At 50.8% G+C, this 18,715-nt stretch overlaps 1 protein-coding gene across 3 annotated transcripts in view; it reads left to right on the forward strand.

The window, feature by feature from the left end:
- Nucleotides 1–18,715, forward strand: part of SHROOM2 (shroom family member 2) — a 157,579-nt gene that overhangs the window by 59,301 nt on the left and 79,563 nt on the right. For all 3 annotated transcript variants that reach the window (XM_023249376.2, XM_023249375.2, XM_023249374.2), the window contains exon 2: nucleotides 14,877–15,028. In XM_023249376.2, the coding sequence (XP_023105144.2) occupies nucleotides 14,877–15,028 (152 nt within the window). The remainder of the gene's footprint in view (nucleotides 1–14,876; nucleotides 15,029–18,715) is intronic.

Below are 18,715 nucleotides of genomic sequence, written 5' to 3' on the forward strand. Positions count from 1 at the left end.
CACGGTCCTTAGGATGAAGGCAGGGCTTGAGACAAAAACCTGGCCATCTTCACTGGTTCCCTTCCTCTGTTCGCCCCTTCCACAGTGTTGCCTCCTGCCTTGCAACAGACATTGGTATAGGAGGGACTAAGCAAAGATGCCACCTGGGCTTTGTTCTCAAAGACGGGCTAGTCCCGCCACGGGGCTAGAAGCAGAGGCAGAGGACCATCAACAGGGTTCAGAGCAGTGGTTGGCGGTGCAGCCCGGGTGTCGGAGAGGCCAGGAGGAGGGCCGCCAGTCCCGCGGCGGAGGCAGGAGGAGGCTTGTGTGGCGTCCAACGGGAGCGAGCCAGGTACAGTGCGTGCATGTCCATGATGGGGGCGGCGGCCTGAATGGAGGGGACCTGGCCAGCAAAGCCCGCAGACAAGAAAGACCATTTTCTGTGGGGAGAAAGAACAAAGGCTTCTTAGTTGCGGGTGTGTGATGTTGGGACAGGACCCGTGGTGCCCAGAACAACAAGGCCTGCTTTGCATGGTAATGATGGGCCTCATTAAACACGGTGGCTCCACCTGGCCCGATGGGCCTTGTGCGCGGCTGCCAGTGACCAGAGAGCCTGTCCCTGTGAGGCTGTCTGCTTCTCACCATGGTGGATGGGGTTTTCGGGGCAGGCGTGAAAATGGGATTTAGGCGGTGTCTTGCTTTTTGTGTGGATGTTCACGAGAGCTGGCCTGGTTGTCCCGGATACTTAATCCTTTCTCTAGAACAGTGGCTCTGAACTAAGGGTGATTTTTTTGGGGGGTCCCCTAGGGGACATTCGGTAATATCTGGAGACATTTTTACTTGTTACAAATTGGGGTGACGGATGGTCCTGGCATCTAGTAGGTGGAGAGCAGGGATACTGCTAGTAAACATTTTGCGCCCAGCACGACCCCCCACAACAAAGAATTACCCAGCCCCAGTGTCAGAGGTAGAGAAGTGTGACGTGATATTCCACCATGAGCCGTCCCATAGTTTACTTTTTGGACATCTGGGTTGTTCTGGGGTCTTAGGTGTCATTGATGATGCTGGTGTGGACATTGTGGTATGGGCCCGTTGGGTAATGTACAGTCACACTGATGAGGTATAGGTTATGCAGTGTGGTTTCCCACGTGGTCACATTGATCCCACGTGGTCACATCCATGTAGCCTACAGGACTTGCAGGCGTTGAAGCAGCCCACGTGTCCACTGACAGGTGAAAGAATAAAGAAGGGGCCCCTGGGTGGCTGTCGGTTGAGCGACCGACCGACTTTGGCTCAGGTCATGATCTCACGGTTCGTGAGTTCGAGCCCCGCATTGGGCTCTCCGCTGACTGCACAGAGCTTGATTGGGATTCTCTTTCTCTCCCTCGCTCTCGTTGCCCCTCCCCCGCTTGTGCACGCTCTCTCTCTCTCTCTCTCTGTCTCTTTCTTAAAAATAAACATTGAGAAAAAATAAAGAAAAGGCATATATGTACAGGGAATATTATTGAGCTTTAAAAGGGAAGGCTGCTATGCATCATGTGCTGTGGCATGGATGGACCTTGAGAGCTATAACCAGGCGAAAGGACAAATACCGTATGATTCCACTTATGTAAGGTGTCTAGAGCAGTCGGGTTCCTGGAAAGAAAGAAGAATGGTGATTGCTGGGGGGCAGGGGGGCTGGCGAGAAGGGGACTGGGGCATTGTTCGGATATAGGGTCAGTTGTACAGGATGAAGTTTTAGAGATGGGGTATACACGATGTGTTTATACTTAACGCTACTGAACTGTGCACTTTAAACACGGGCTTTTTTAAATTTTTAATTTAAATTGAGAGAGAACCAGTGGGGGAGGGGCAGAGAGAGAGGATAGAGGATTCGAAGCAGGCTCCATGCTGATAGCAGACACCCAGACACAGGGCTTGACTCATCAACCGTGAGATCATGACCTGAGCTGAAGTCTAACACTTAAGCAGCTGAGCCACCCAGGCGCTCCGCGCCTTAAACACAGTTAAGAGAGTAGATTGTGGCGCATGTGTTTAGCACCGTCGAAGAGCTGCAGGTGACCCCGTTTTCCTTTCAGGCACCCTGTGCTCCTGTGCGCGTCACCGAGCAACTGTGCACCCTGGGGCACACCCTCCTTTTCCTGCCTGAGGGCGCTAGGGGGCGACAGGGAACGTAGGCTTTGGGAGCCGCACAGATGATGAAGACATATTAAAGGAACTAGAGCTCACGGAATTGTGGGAGAACGTCCTCAGGGGGCATGTTGGGCAGCAGGAAGGCCTCTGACAACCCATGTCCACCCGGCTTGGGAAGACTGAGGGAGGCAGGCCCCTCGGTGTGGCCAGGCATCCCCTGGCGGGCCACTGGTCTCGCGGCCCCAGTGTGGAGCAGTGGCCTGTGAAGACGTCCTGGGGCCTCCTGGGCCCCTCTGCAGCCGTCCCTTGCTGACTGTGACCTTGTAGAGACCTTGTCACCAGTAGAGAATAGTGCTGCTGTATCGCTTCTGCCTCCCATAGTTGGGCAGGTTCATTCTAATGCAGAACCATACAGAGACGGAGATTCTGGAAAATGTAGTTCCCATTTTAACCAAGAGGACCCACTACTGACGCCTAAGTTGGAAACACCTTTTACTTATTGAATCCGTTCAAAGGGCCACCTGGGGAAATTCGTGTTCTTTTTTTCCCTTTGCTTGACTGCAAATCTGTGGTATTTAAACCACAAGTATTTTCAAGTATTTGTATCTTGAGAATTTATCATGTAAATCATGCTTTTTTAAAAGGGGGAACTGTGGTCTGGTTTCTACATAATCCACTTAGGCTAAATTTTTGTAAAATATCATTTATATACTGTGGCTTTGTCTACTTAAGTTTTCTGTGATGCTATTATAGCTAAATAATGGAAAAAGGAAACTTTAAGTTAGGTTTAAACAATAGCATCTAGGATAACTGAGCTTTGGGATTTTTTTTTTTTCTTTTTCAAACAGCCTCAGGAAAGGACTTAGAAACTATTGTACCTAAATAAATAGCTTGGAGCATTGTAAATGAAGCATTCTCCCTGACCACTTCAGCCTTATTTCCTAGTGTTAAAATCAAGAATGGGGGGTGCCTGGGTGGTTCAGTCAGTTGAGCTTGGGACTCTTGATTTCAGCTCAGGTCATGATCTCAAGGTTTGTGGGTTCAAGCCCCACGTTGGATTCTGCACTAACAGTGCAGAGCCTGCTTAGGATTCTGTCTCCCTCTCTCTCCGCTCCTCCCCCACCCATGTTTTCTCTCACTCACTCTCTCAAAATAAACACTTAAAAAAAAATCAAGAATAGGATCATTAGGTCACTGAAGCCTAGCCAGGTAGTTCCACTTGTTACACCAACAAATGGTAAGTGAAATAATTTGTGAATATGCTTGTGTAATACTTTAGAGTTTACAAAATATTTTTTTTAGGTGACAAAACAGACAAAAGTGAGTGACTTTAAGTTGACTAAGTAAATGGAGGAGTCAAGGCTTTTTTTTTTTTTTTTTTTTTTTTAGTTTATTTATTTTGAGAGAGAGCACGAAAAGCGGAGAAGGGCAGAGGGAGAAAGAGAGAATCCCAAGCAGGCTCTGCGCTGTCAGTGCGGAGCGCGATGTGGATCTCGAACTCACAAACCACAAGATTATGACCTGAGCCAGAATCAAGAGTGAGACGCTTAACCACTGAGCCACCCAGGCGCCCCTAAACGTTTTATTTTTTTAAGTAATCTCTACACCCAGTGTGGGGCTCGAACTCACAATCCTGAGAGCAAGAGTCCCACACTCCCACCTCTTTTAATCCTTCGCTGATGCTCATCATCTCCTTGCTCCCTAGCCGGCCCGTAATATAATTTTGCTGCTTGGGCCCCGCGGGTGTCTGTTACTGCACTTGCCACGGGGAATTTATATCTGTCCGTGTCCGGAGAGGAGACAAACCGCTCAGTAATTTGGACAGGAAATGCTTCATATAAAGCAGGATTCGGCAGACCGGCGACATACAACACAGCGTTCTTTGTCTTGTCGGTTGCACAGAGTCGAGCGCTGGCTGTAGGCTGCGAGGCCCACGAAGCCTAAACTGAAACACTGCTCGCCCTGCGGCTCTTTACGGAAAGGTTTGCTCCCCCCCCACAAAAAAAATTATTACCTCTTAACGGATAATTACTCGAATTGACAAGCAAAGAGGCTTGTAAATGCAGAACCGGGGCTATGAGGAGCAGCCACCACCCCCGGGGCTGAGGCGGGTGAGCGAAGGAAGAAGACCTTAGAAGTAGCCCAACCCTCCCGCCGGGAGTCAGGCCTCCGTGGGGGCGCGTGTGACCGCGTACCCCCGGCAGGGGCGAAACTCAACGGAGTCGCAGAGCAGCAGGCGGGCGGGAGGCTGCCCCCGGCTGCCTTCGAGGCTCAGCAGGGAGCGGGGCAAGGGTGCTGCCGGAGCCGGCTGGCGTGCCGGTGGAGAAGCCTCTGGGGAAGGCACTGGGGTGACGCTGCTAAAACTCGCCGAGAAGCCGCCCCCGCCCCCCAGCGTATCCGCAGAAGGTGCCCGGAAGCTACTGCGCTGCTGGGCACGCCAGGTGACTGCCACGCGCGGGGGACTGCCGCGCCCATTAATGTGGCGATGGTGACTATTGTGCCATGTGACCGGCCAGCCATGTGACTGCCCTGCCCACGTGAGCGCCGCGCCCTTTGACGCCTTTGCGTGACTGCCACGCCCATCACTGTCATGCTCACGTGACTGCCACGCCCACATGACTGGCGCGCGGTCATACCTGCCACACCCATGTGACTGCTGTGACCACGTGACTGACGCGTCCCTGACTGCCATGCCCATAACTGGGCACGTGACGACCCCATCCACATGATTGCCACGCCCATGTGACTTGCGTGTGGGCATAATGGCCACACCCACATGAAAGCCATGCCCCCAAACGGTCATGCCCACGTGACTGTCACCCTCACGTGACTGGAGGGTGGACACAAAGGCCTCGCCCATGTAATTCCCTTGCCCATTAAGGGTTGGGTCCCTTTGACGCCCTGCCCATGTGACTGCCACGCCCATAGCTACTGTGCTCATGTGACTGCTGTGCTCATGTGACTGCTGTGCCCACGTGACTCAACGCCCATGTGACTGGCGGGTCGGCCTAATGGCCACATGACTGTTATGCCCACGTGACTGCCACGTCCATTAACATGTGTCAAGCCATGCCCACATGACTGCCTTTCCTCTTGACTGCCGCGCCCATTAACTGTCGAGTCCCTGTGACTGCCACACCCGTGAACTAATGAGCCCATGTGACTATCACATTCATGTGACTGCCTGACCTGTCCACGTGAGTGCTGTGCTCATTTACGGTCACGTCGGTCTGATGCTGGGCCCATGTGACTGGCACACCCATTAACTGCTGAGTCTAAATTACTGCCATGCCTGCGTGACTGCCATGCCCATTAACCGCCTCACCCATGTGACTTTTGCTCCTCCAATGACTTCCATGCTCCCGTGACTGCCGCACCTGTTCGCTTCTACCTCCGCGTGATGCCGCACCCACGTGACTGCCGCCCCCATAACTACCATGCTCACGTGACTGCCACGCCCACGTGACTGACGTGTCCCTCGACTGCCACGCCCATTCGCTGTCACGCCAGGCGACTGCCTTGCCCATTAACTGCCGTGCTCACATGACTGCCACACCCACGTGACTGCTGTGTCCATCAGCTGCCTTGTCCTCGTGACTTCCACTCCCGTGGACGGTCGCGGCCATTGACTGCCTTGCCCACGTGACCCTAGTCCACGTGACGCCAAGCCCCAGTGAGTGCCACGTCCACGTGACTGCCACGCTGCATCACGGCGCCACGCCCAGGTCTCCGCCGTGTCCGCGTGACGACGTGCCCACGTGATTTTTCACGGCCACGTGAGTGTGGCACCTCGTGAGTGCCATGCCCACGTGCCGGCCTCTCCCACGTGACGGGTGCACCCACGTGATGGCCGCATCCGCCTGATGCCGTGCCCACGTGACTGCCGCCTCACGGGAGCAGGTACAGAGGAAGGCAGGCCGCAAGTGGAAAGGGTGACGGAGTCCCCTTCTGGTGTCCCTCCCGTGCCCTCTGCCGACGGTCCTGACTGGTGCCTGCGGCAAGGAGAAGCGGGCACAGGGCCCCTCTGCGGGATCTTCAGGGGAGGCCGCGGAGGGCAGAGCTAGAGCCGAGGCGGCACGTTGCTAACCGGCAACGTGAGAGCCGGAAGTCTTCGTGTCCCTTCTGGCCTGAACCCTCCCTGACACCTGACGGTGTTTAGCAGATGCTCCTTGGATGTGGCTTTCCGGAAGCCGTCCCTTACGTGCCTACGTAGGCCCCTGTTCCTGGGACGCAGGGGCGATGTGGTGATGAGGGCTTTGCAGAGTCCTCCCGTCCCGGACCTTTGCCCCGTAGAGAGGAGGCCCCGCTCGGGCCTCTTCCGGCCGCAGGCGGGCAGCCGGGCCCGGGCTCGGGAGGAGCGCTTCTCCTTTGGCTCCTGGCGCGGCTGGCCTGGCTTCTGCGCTGTACTCCCGACCGCCTGATGCGGAGCCCCCCCTCTGCCGACTGTGCTTGAGCCGTCCTCCAGATTTCGGTTTCCGTCTCTGGCTGTCCGGTGCAGCCTCCAGATCTTGTCCTCCTCTTCCGTGGGACTTCCGCCTTGACGCTTTTGTTGGCCACATTCCCCCTCCGCGCACGAGCTCGTCACCCAGGCGTGTCTTCCTTTTATATATCTCGTCGGCCGGGCCCTGGCCCTTAACCTGCCTTGGTCCCTTTGTGCAGGCCACATTTGCCTTTCTTTTTATGGGGTCTCACGTGACCAGCTCTCCTTTTAGGGAGGCTGAAAGGAACGTGTTAGAATAAATAGAGCGAGCCTTCGCGTTCTTAAATGCCTCCGAGTAAACACCAACTCGCTCACCGGGAGACCAAAGCCCAGGAGGTGGGTTGTGGTTTCTTTTGTTAGTTTTAGGGGGGCATCGTTTTGTCTTTTCTCTTGCTTTTTGATTTTGGTTGTCAACCATGAGAAGAAAAAAAAAGAGGTTTTTTTTTTTTTTCTTTCCACAATTGAGATTTCCTTGGTGGTTTGATGATCGGTACACAGACATTTCATTTTGTCTAGATTGTTTTGAAGTTTATTTGTTTATTTTGAGAAAGAGAGAGAGCATCCCAAGTAGGCTCCACAGTGTCAGCACAGAACCGGACATGGGGCTTGAAATCACAAATAGTGAGATCGTAACCTGAGCTGAAATCAAGAGTCGGACGCTTAACCGACTGAGCCACCCAGATGCCCCTCATTTTGTACAGTTTTTAACACAGATACCAAAGACCTAAAAAGATGTAGTCTGCCACTCTTATGTAAACCGTTATTCCGGTGACTTTACAGCTTGAAATGTGGAGGCAGATTTTCCTTAGGAAGAGATAAGTATCAGTATCTTGTGTGTCGATAATCTGCTCAATCACAGCGCTCCCCACCTCATTCACAATTCACAATTTAACACCCTAAACACGACTTGTTCAAACTTCCAGGTTTTTCACGGCACACAACCAAAGTGTTTAGGGAAACTGAGCCAGCATGCTCAGGAACTGAGCGCGCCAAGATCAGGGAATGGTTTTCTTGAGGAATTGTGGGGAGACAGGTAACGTTCAGTGTTCGAGACACACGAAATACACGACCGTGCCTCCAGATTGCCACGTAGCATGCTTTGTACTGTCGGCTGTAAAAACTGCTCCCCTGACCCGTGGAATGTTAAGCTGACCCAGACAGCCAGAGCCTCCTGGGATTCCATATCTTGCTCTTTCCTGGTTGTACTAAAAAATACATAACCAGCGAAGGATTTTGCCTCTTAAAAAAAAAAAAGTTACACTTAACTCGGATGAGGTGAGATTCCCTCCTTAAAAGTATTCCCAGACTTAGTAAAAAGCTTACATTTCCAAAATAGCGATGAAAGTCCCCTCTGGATTCTGTAAGGAGACAGGACCCACCAGTAAGGCTCTCCTGAAGCTTTAGTTCCTCTGTTTCCTCAGGTAGATCTGTAGTTTCTTGGTCAGTCCCTTCAGCCTGTTTTCCCATTTGTTTGCCCTTTTTTTGTTTGTTTGTTTGAAGAGGTTTTGCTCCATTTCCACTTTTGCTGGTGCAGGTTTTAGCTGACAACTTGCGTGTCTCCTCTGGGGCTCCCTCACCACCCCTGCACCCGAGTTGACCTTTCTCTCGGGCATATTGGCCGTGGAGAGGGTGCCGGTCGGTCCCGAGATGCCGAACAGCCTTCTTTTTTTTTTTTTTTTTTTTTTAATTTTTTTTCGACGTTTATTTATTTTTGGGACAGAGAGAGACAGAGCATGAACGGGGGAGGGGCAGAGAGAGAGGGAGACACAGAATCGGAAACAGGCTCCAGGCTCCGAGCCATCAGCCCAGAGCCCGACGCGGGGCTCGAACTCACGGACCGCGAGATCGTGACCTGGCTGAAGTCGGACGCTTAACCGACTGCGCCACCCAGGCGCCCCCGAACAGCCTTCTAGAAGCTGGGCTGCCTGGATTGTGTGGCTTCTCTCGTCACGGGGGGCCGGCAATTATTACTTGTTCGAGTCTCCAACACGTTTCGGTGGAAGTTTCCAGTTTTCAATGGGCTTGTCTGTTACCAGAGATACACATTCAGGTTATTTCACTACTTGATACTTCCCCTGGATGAGTCAGGTTTCCTTTCCGAAGCTTTTTGGTTCTGGGAGAATGAGTAAAATACTGAAATTAAGCAGCCTGAAGCGGTGACATCAGGGATTGCCCCGTCTAACAAAAGGCATTGCTTTGTCATGCAGTTCCTGTTGTCTGGACCGTTCTTGAGGTAGAACTGATAAGTTGCACGCGTGATTCGTGGCCTTTGAAATAGGATATTAGACTCCGTGTCGTTTTCCTCCTTTCCTTGTGATCTCTGGCCATCGTGATTTTCTGAATCACTCGAGCACAACACCTCCGCACCACTGGCTTCTTTCCTTTGGCCCATTGTGTCCATCTGTGACCACATCGTGAGGTCCTCCCTCACAGTGTCTAGAGTCCTTGCCCACGTTCCTGTTCTCTGCCCTGTGTCGTTTTGAGCCCTCATTTCTGTCCAGCGCCAAGATGGAGGTGAGGATCTTCGTCATCGCCACCTTGTTCTTGGGCAGAAATTGATTTCACGTGTTGTGCCTGCAAGGTTCATCTTCCACAAATACTTGCGTGAATACTGTCATTTCCCTACTTCCATGCCTGCTTTCTCTGCGCCTTCACTGCCTACAGGATATTGTCCCAGATTCTGATTCAAGGTCAAGTTCCTAACCTTCTCCCTTCTGCCCTTATCTTCAAACGCCCTCTTGTGAGAGCTTTACACCCTGCCAGGCTGACATTCCTGTGACACGCTTCCTGCCCGTGCCCCTGTCTTCACGTCAAGACCCGACTTTGGGATGTCCTCCCCGAAACATGCACCTCCTTTCAAGTGGTGTTCATGGCCCTTCCCATTTGTGAAACTGCATTTCCGCCCCCGAGACAGAGGTGAACGTTGCCCCTCGTGCTGCCCCCTGCATTGGACGCGATTCCTTTCAGTGTACGTCTGGTCCACTCCCAGACCCGATTCTTTTGCCTCTGTGGGTCTTCATTCCCGATCATCTGTAACGTCCGTTCCAAGAAGTATGAAAACTTTGTTCCAAAATGACTCTCGGCGTTTAGGTGACTCAGTCGTTTCAGTGTCTGACTTTGGCTCAGGTCGTGATTGCACGGTTTGTGGGTTCGAGCCCTGTGTCAGGCTCTGACCTGCCAGCATAGAGCCTGCTTTGGATTCTCTGCCTCTCTCTCTCTCTGTGACCCTTCCCCGTTGATGCTCGCCCGCTTGCTCTCAAAATAAATAAATGATAAAAAATAAGGGCTTGCGTTAACTGTTTCTCCCCACTGCTGTTTCCAAACAACATATTCCTATAAGAAGAGTAAGGCCTTCTTTATGTCACGTGACATCTCACTTCATTGGGGCGGTGAGCGTGGGTTTGCCGTACGGAATGCCAGTTAGTGACTCCGGGTGGAATACGTGGACAGGCGTGGGCGCTCGGGACTCCCGTTCTGTACGTGTGAAGTGCGTGCCACGTGGGCCCGCATCGTGGGCACGGCAGGGTTTGTCTCTGCCCGCCTCCCGTTGTGCGGGGGACTCTCCTGGGTTGGAGCAGGTGACCTTGGCCGGAACTGCCCTGCTGGTGGCTCCCACCCTCTGTACACGTAGGTGGTCGCCCCTACTGGTTAACAGTGCCAAGCACGGTCCTTTGTAGCGTGTGGCCCTGGGGACAGAATGCCCATCAGCGTTGGGTTTGGATACACTGTCACGTGCGGGCAGGCAGAGTCCTTATCCTGTGCGGGTAGCACCGACTTCAGGTTTGTTCTTCGCCAAGTTGAAGCCTAATTAATCCCACCTGCTGTGAGATGTTGGGGGGGGGATAGAATGCAGGTTTTCAAAGCTGCTTTTTCTTTTACAGCTTCTTCCCCCAAGAGCACAATAAATATCAAAGAGAAACTTTGTCTTGGGGAGGAAGCCAAGGGCGGGGGTGCAGGGGGGAGGGTAAAGCCCCAGCTACTTTATCTCCCAAACCCAGTGTAGGTGGAGTGCGTTAGGGCGAGGCTGAAGGAGGCTTTGGAATGCAGTCTTCCTTTATAGAGGGGAAACTGGAAAAGTCTTTACGGATGAGAGGAAGTAACATGGTGTTCGTCTCCGTGGCGAAGCCGGAGGACATGACGGGGCTTTACGGGAGTCTCGCACAACTTGTCCATAGAAGGGTTTGTGGGGATGACGCGGAGAAACCCACCAAGTGGTGGCTGAGCCAGACACCGGTGACGTGTCCCCTCCAGGGCCTGCTGCCTTAACAACTGTCCTGAGACTCTGCAGGTCATTAGTCACGGTGGTTTTGCCTAAAGACGTTCTCTTTCACTGCAATTCAAAGGGAATCACTGTAGGGAGGACGCTTATGTTCACTCTTATCGTGGAGTCAGGATCTTTTCTTGTAGATACAGAAGAATGTGTGACTTTTAGTATGCTAAATGTGTCTGACACAAAACTCACCATTTTAACCCCTTTAGAATGTGTGATTCGGGGGCGCCTGGGTGGCTCAGTCCATTAAGTGACGACTCCTGGCTTCAGTTCAGGTCATGATTTCATGGTTCGTGTGTTTGAGTCCCGTGTTGGGCTCTGCACTGTCAGTGCAGAGCCGGCTTGGGTTTCTCTCTCTTCCTTTAAATAAATAAATAAACTTAAAAAAACTTGTATGGTACCTGGCCCTTGTGTGTTGTGATGAGTCTCCAAAAAGCGCGTCCTTCAAGGCTGCACCAAATGCCATGGGCTCTGTGAAAATGTTCCTGGAGGGTCCATCCACACCATAGAGGGCAAGCCGACTTCTCACTCGTCTGGTACTTCATTTATCTGTCCCTGTATCTCTACACTGCAACTCAAAGCATCGTCTCCTCTCCTGGGAGCTTGTTAAGGATGGTCTTAGAGACGCAGAAGTTCAGGCCCCACCCAGGACCTGCTGAATCAGATCTGCATTTAAAAAACACTTTTTTTAGGTTTTATTTATCTATTTTGAGAGAGAGGGCATGAGCAGAAGAGGGGCAGAGACGGGGGGGGGGGGGGGGGGGGGGGGGGGGAGAGAGAGAGAGACAGAATCCCAACCAGGCTCCACACTGCCAGTGCAGAGCTTGATGCAGGGCTCAAACTCACAAACTGTGGGATCACGACATGAGCTGAAATCAGGAGTTGGATGCTTAACTGACTGAGCCACCCAGCCACGCCCAGATCTGCATTTTAAATAAACCCTGGGAGACTTGTGTGCACATTACAGGTTGAGAAGCATTGGCCTCTAAGCCTAGAAATGTCTTCGAGGCGGGAGCTACATCTTGCAAGACGCACTGTCCAGTATCTAGCGGTTTTTGTGCATAGTACTTGCTCTGTAGATGCTTACTGAAAGAATAAGTACAAACTCTGAACGCAGATGGCTTTTTTTTTGCACTCATGCCACCAAAGCATTTACCTAATGGAATTCAGGCAATAGTTCGCTGGGTACAGACCCAAGTTACCATCTGCATCTGCAGCCTCTGGGTCCCTGTTTTGGGGGACAGGTGCTGGTCTTGACCCACCACCGCGGCCACCACAGTGCCGCGGGCTCTGGTAGTGACCCCAGCCGGAGCGTTGGTCAGCTTCCCCTGGGGGCTTTCCCCGCACGGGCAGGGTCGCCGGCCGTCCTCGTCAGTGTGAACTTCGGTGGTGGAGGCTGCTGCGATGCTCACCCTTTCTCCTTTATCTCCTGTGGTTTACCTGGTGCCCTCTTTCACCAGCGCTCTAATTGTTGGGGATCCAGGGTTCCGTCTCTGTGGTTATCTGCCCGTGACTCTGTCTTCTGTCCGGGCAGCCTCCTTCAGTCTCCCCAGCCCCCTGGTTTTTTTTTTTTTTTTTAAGTTTTATTTATTTCTGAGAGAGAGTGAGTGTGTATGCACAAGCCAGGGAGGGGCAGAGAGAGAGAGAGACAAACAGAATGGAAGCAGGCTCCAGGCTCTGAGCAGTCAGTACAGAGCCCGACACGGGGCTTGAACCCATGAACCACAAGATCATGACCTGAGCTGAAGTTGGACACTTGACCTACTGAGCCACCCAGGCACCCTGCCCCTCAAATCTTTAAATATCTTCTGCTTGGGGTCACTCCATGGGTGGGCCACCTTTCCCTGGATGCTCTTCTCCCACTGCCAGCTGCCCACGGACCCTCCACCTGGACAGCCCCTTGGCCTCTCGCACAGGACGTGTCAAAAACCTAAGCTCTCCACTGAATGTCACCTGCACCTTGACTGTACCTGGCTGAACGTGTAATCTTGGGCAGGTGGAAATTTATTTACAACGTGTCTGTTACTGTGTTGGGATAAAATTGTCTAGACTTTTGAAACCAGTTATTAACAAAAATATGAAGCCATCCATTCGGTTAAGAAGTGGTCGTTTACTTGCGTTGATGGTGTTGACTTACAATGAATAATTGCTTGGTTAACCTGAGAGTTCAAACGTCGTCCTTAGATTTAAGCGGAAATTTGAGGCAACTATCATTCACTTGCAGAACTGAAGCATGTAAGTTGCTTAGTACCCAGTTTTTTAACCCGGAGGAAAGATGTACTGCTCTACTGCTTTGTGGGGGCTTTGTAAGTAACTGTTAGGTTGGCCGCGGCAAACAGTCAGGCAGTGAACTTTCAGACTGTACACAGATAGTCTCACAAACGTTAACTTTGTTCACCGGTTTTCCTAGCAGTTTGTAAAGATAATTGCTTTTTGGTATAAAACTGGGGTTGGCAAACTGTTTTGTAACAAGCCAAGTAGTAAATATTCTTGGCTCTGTGGGCCAGGCGACTCATTGCTGTTCTGTAGCCATTTGTAAACAAGTGGGTGTGGTTCTATTGCAGTAACATTTTATTTACAAAACAGTGGGGGGGGGGGCGCATCTGGCTGGATTTCACTCATGGGCCATAGTTTGCCAAGCACTAGTAGAGAAAGCAGGCAGGGTTAATTGCTGCTGAGATTATTATTACTCTATAGAAAAAACTAGGTTTAGTATTTAAAGACCAAGATTTCTCGGGGCGCCTGGGTGGCTCAGTTGGTTAAGTATCTGGCTCTTGATTTTGTCTCAGGTCATGATCTCTTGGTTCATGAGTTTGAGCCCTGAGTGGAGCTCTGTGCTGACATCATAAAGCCAGCTTGGGATTCTTTCTTCCTCTCTCTGCCTCTCCCCTGAGTGTGCACTCTCTTTTTCTCTCTCTTAAAATAAATAAACGTTTTTAAAAATGCCACATGTTGCAGAATTCTTTTTATTTGTTTAAATGTTTAATTTTTTAAATTTATTTATTATGAGAGAAAGAGAGAGAGCACAAGTGGGGGAGCAACAAAGAAAGAGGGAGAGAGAAGCCCAAGCAGGCTCCATGCTACCTGTGCGGAGCCTGACACAGGGCTCGATCTCATGAACCATGAGATCATGACCTGAGCCAAAATCAGGAGTTGGATGCTTAACCGGCTGAAGCACACAGGCGCCCCATTGTTCATTTATTTGAGAGAGAGAGAGAGTGCAGGGGAGGGGCAGAGAGACAGGGAGAGAGAGAATTCCCAGCCGACTCCACATTGTCAGCACAGACCCCAATGGAGGGCTCTATCCCACAAACCGTGAGATCATGACCTGAGTCAAAATCAAGAGTCAGACGCTTAACCACCTGAAACGCCCAGGCGCCCCTGTAGGATCCTTTTTCTGTGAGCTATCCACCAAGGGCAAATGCATAGAGACAGGAGGTAGGTTAGTGGTGGCCAGGGCTGGAGGGGATCAGGCAGTGACTGCTCACGGCTACCAGGTTTCTTCTAGGTTTAGGACGTGATGGTTCCACAGTTCTGTGAATATACTAAAAAGTCATTCACTTGTATATTTATGTGAGTGAGTTTTGTGGTATTTGAACTCTCTCTCAGTAAAGCAGTTACAAGAATCTAGGCCTGGGATTAATGTATGAGAAACAGTACATAATAAAAATAACCCATCATTATTGTTTGGATAAAGGATTTCCAGAAAAGGGCCCTGTATCTTTAGATCCACCGTTTTGGGTCGTGCGTGTTCCGGAGCGCATGCGCTCTTTCCTGTTCCCTTGGTGAAGGTAGCCCAGGTCCGCGCAGAGGCAAGCGCTGGGTGAGGGATGTGTCCCTCATCCGTCAAATAGGAATCCGCGCAGCCTCAGGGCCTAGATGGGGTCCTGGCGGATCCCAGAGCCAGTCATAGAGCTGTGGGCGGCACACGTCACAGGCACGTTGCTCCTGGCTGACTTCTGGGGACTTGCTTTGCTTGTTTGGAGGCTCATGGCACGTGCGTCTTTGTTGCAGATTGAAGAAGGAAGTAAAGCTGCGGCAGTGGACAAGTTACTGGCCGGGGACGAGATCGTCGGCATCAACGACATTGGTCTCTCAGGGTTTAGACAGGAGGCGATTTGCCTGGTGAAGGGCTCTCATAAAACCCTGAAGCTGGTAGTGAAAAGGTAAGACCCATGCCTCGTGCCATTTTCACAAACAGAAGTGAGTAAAATAGCAAAAGGTGAAGCCAGGTCTGCTGATCTGTATCACTGCAAGCAAATCCCGGTTTGGACTTAAGAGGTGTGTGTGTGTGTGTGTGTGTGTGTGTGTGTGTGTGTGTGTGCGCGCGCGCGCGCGCGAGCACACGCACGCGCATGACCATAAAATTCTACTCCTTGGCCAAGGGTGAATCCAGCATCCAAAACTTAAAAGATGCCTTCTTCTAGTACTATGCATTGTTTATTTGATACATTAAGTGAATTTGAATGCTTTTTTCCTTTCTTTTTTTGATTTAAAATCAAGTTAGTTAACGTACAGTGTGGTCTTGGTTTCAGGAGTAGAGCCCAGGGATTCATCGCTTACATATGACACCCAGTGCTCATCCCAACAAGTGTCCTCTTAATGCCCATCACCCATTTTCACCACCCCAGTCAACCCTCAGTTTGTTCTCTGTATTTAAGAGTCTCTTACGGTTTGCCTCCCTTTCTGTTTTTATCTTATTTTGCCTTCCCTCTCCCTGGGTTTGTCTGTTGTGTATTTTAAGTGAAAAACTTTCACTTATGAGTGAAATCACATAATATTTGTCTTTCTCTGACTGACTTATTTTGCTTAGCATCATACATTCTAGTGCCATCCACACTGCTCCAATGGCAAGATTTTATTCTTTTTCATCACGATGGAACATATTCCATTGTATACATAAACCACATCTTCTTTATCCATTTGTCAGTTGATGGACATTTAGGCTCTTTCCATACTTTGGCTATTGTTGATATTACTGCTGTAAATACTGGGGTGCATATGCCCCTTCAAATCAGCATTTTTGTATCCTTTGGATAAATACCTAGTAGCGCAGTTGCTGGGTCAGAGGGTAGTTCTATTTTCAATTTTTTGAGGAACCTCCATACTGTTCTCCAGAGTGGCTGCACCAGTTTGCATTCCCACCGGCGGTGCAGGAGGGTTCCCCATTCTCCACATCCTCGCCAGCATCTGTTGTTTCCTGAGTGGTTAATTTTGGCCCCTCTGACCGGTGTGAGGTGGTATCTCATTGCGGTTTTGATTTGTATTTCCCTGATGATGAGTGACGTTGAGCATCTTTTCATGTGCCCGTTAGAATGCTTTTCTCTTTTCTTCAGCCTTATGTAGGTTATTCTGTTAGAGAGCTGCACTGACGCTTCAGATGAAGTGTTGTTACCTCTTGTTTCCACAAGGTGGCAGGGTACCGCGTTTTCGCCTCTGAGTGAAAATGGTGCAGGGCTGCCTGTACGCTTGTCAGCTACCGGGAGTTTCTAGCGCTGTGCTGAGGTCTGGGGGGAGCGCGCTGCCTGTTCCTGCAAATCAGATTGCAGAACTTTGGAGGACTTGAAGTGGTTAGAAAAGGGGAATGAGGGGCGTGATGTTTTTATGCACAGGAGCGACCCTGAAGCCCCATAAAGGTACTTGTGATCTCTTGTCTTCAAAGAGAAGTAATTCTCTACCTTGCATTTTGTAGTTGGCTAATTCACACTAAAGTGTTTGCATGCCCCTCCTCTTTTTTTTTTTAAGTGGAATTAGTGTATTCTTTCAAGTTTAAGTGTAAATTTTAAAAAATAAATGGACTCAGGAGCCTGAGTGGCTCAGTTAAGCGTCCGACTTCGGCTCAGGTCATGATCTCATGGGTTTCTGGATTCAAGCCCCACGTCGGGCTCTGTGCTGACAGCTCGGAGCCTGGAGCCTGCTTCGGATTCTGTGTGTGTCTCTCTCTCTCTCTATCCCTTGCTTGCTCTCTCTCTGTCTCTCTCTCAGAAATAAGTAAATAAACATTTTTTAAAAGTGTGTTAAAAAAAATAAATGGACTGAAGCATTTACATCCATTTTTAGTACCAGTAGACTTGAAAGCCTATTCCCAAAGGAATTCACTTTTTATTTTTTATTTTTTTTAATGTTTATTTATTTTTGACGGAGAGAGACAGAGAGACAGAGCATGAGTGGGGAAGGGGCAGAGAGAGAGAGGGAGACACAAAATCCGAAGCAGGCTCCAGGTCCCGAGCCATCAGCACAGAGCCCGACGCGGGGCTCGAACCCACAGACCGCGAGATCATGACCTGAGCTGAAGTCAGACGCTCAACCGACTGAGCCACCCAGGCACCCCTCACTTTTTTTTTTTTTTTTTGACTGAAACCATATCCAAGGAGGAGGCTCAGAAACAAGGAAGAAAAAACTCTATTTCATTGCCACACTGAATTAACAACTTCATTTCCAAGTGGTACAGACTACCTTCTCTGTAAATCAGAAAAATAAACCCTTAGATGGGCAGTTTGGGAGCCCTTTGGAGAGGATGAGATAGGGGAGACTCCGTCGTATTGTATAATTATTCCTTTGTGGTCACGTTAACGACCTTTCTAAGGCAGGATACGTGGCGCTTAGTGCAGTAATGATGATGTGAAGGGAAGCGTGCTCCACAGAGGTGAGCTGGGTGTTATCAACTGCCTTGGGGAGTCCTTACCAGCTCCCCAGCTGATTGAGGTTGCCCTCTATCGTCTCTCATAGGAATCTGCGGGTTTACTTGAAAATGAGACAGTAGTTTTTTTTTTAATGTCTATTTATTATTTGTTTTGGGAAGCGGGGGCGGGGGGCAGGCAGAGAGAGGGAGGGAGAGAGAATCCCAAGCAGGCTCCGCTGTGCCAACTCAGAGCCCGACACGGGGCTTCAATTCACGGACTGTGAGATCGTGACCTGAGCCAAAACCAAGAGTCAGACGCCTGGCAAACTGAGCCAGCCCCCCTCCCCCGCCCCCTGAGGCGCCCCCTGAGATGGTAGGCTCTGGCTGTCTTGTTGACAGAGACCTAACAGCGAGACCCATCGGTGAGATTGTGGGGAACCAGCATGTATTTGATACAATGCCGATTGGACTACAGGTTAGACAGACTTTCCGGCGAGTAGTTTGGCGACATGTTTCAAAAGGCAGGTCTTGGACCCACAATTTTCGTTTCTGGGCTCCTAGATACTCAGCAAAGGGAAATTACTGAAGTGAATTAGAGACCACCCAAACTGTAAAGTGCTGCTGTTACCAATGATGTCAGCGTTTCCTGACATGGGAAGGCGCCCCACAAAGTCCGGGTGAGTGGAACACGTAAGAGCAGTCAGAGAACCGTGTATGTCCCATTCTCACAAGGTTGGTCGGTTGGTTTGTTAGGTATGCTTCACGCCAGCATGCAGCCCAGCATAGGGCGTGAGCCCAAGACCTGAACTGAGATCAAAGGTCAGATGATTAAGGGGGTGCCTGGGTGGCTCGATCGGAAGCGTCTGCCTTCGCTCAGGTCATGATCTCATGGTTCGTGAGTTCGAGCCCCACGTAGGTTCTGTGCTGACAGCCCGGAGCCTAGAGCCTGCCTCAGGTTCTGTGTCTCCCTCCCTCTCTGCCCCTCCCCCACTCATACTGTCTCTGTCTGTATCTCTCCGTCACTCTGTCTCTCTCTCTCTCTTAAAAATAAACATAAAAAAAAAAAGAGGGGGCACCTGGGTGGTTCAGTCGGTTAAGCGTCCGACTTTGGCTCAAGTCATGATCTCACGGCTTGTGGGTTTGAGCCCCGTGTCAGGCTCTGTGCTGACAGTTCAGAGCCTGGAGCCTGCTTTGGATTCTGTCTCCCTCTCTCTCTCTGCTCCTCCCCGGC

This window comes from Felis catus, chromosome X (genome assembly GCF_018350175.1).
Source record: "Felis catus isolate Fca126 chromosome X, F.catus_Fca126_mat1.0, whole genome shotgun sequence".
NCBI lineage: Eukaryota > Metazoa > Chordata > Mammalia > Carnivora > Felidae > Felis > Felis catus.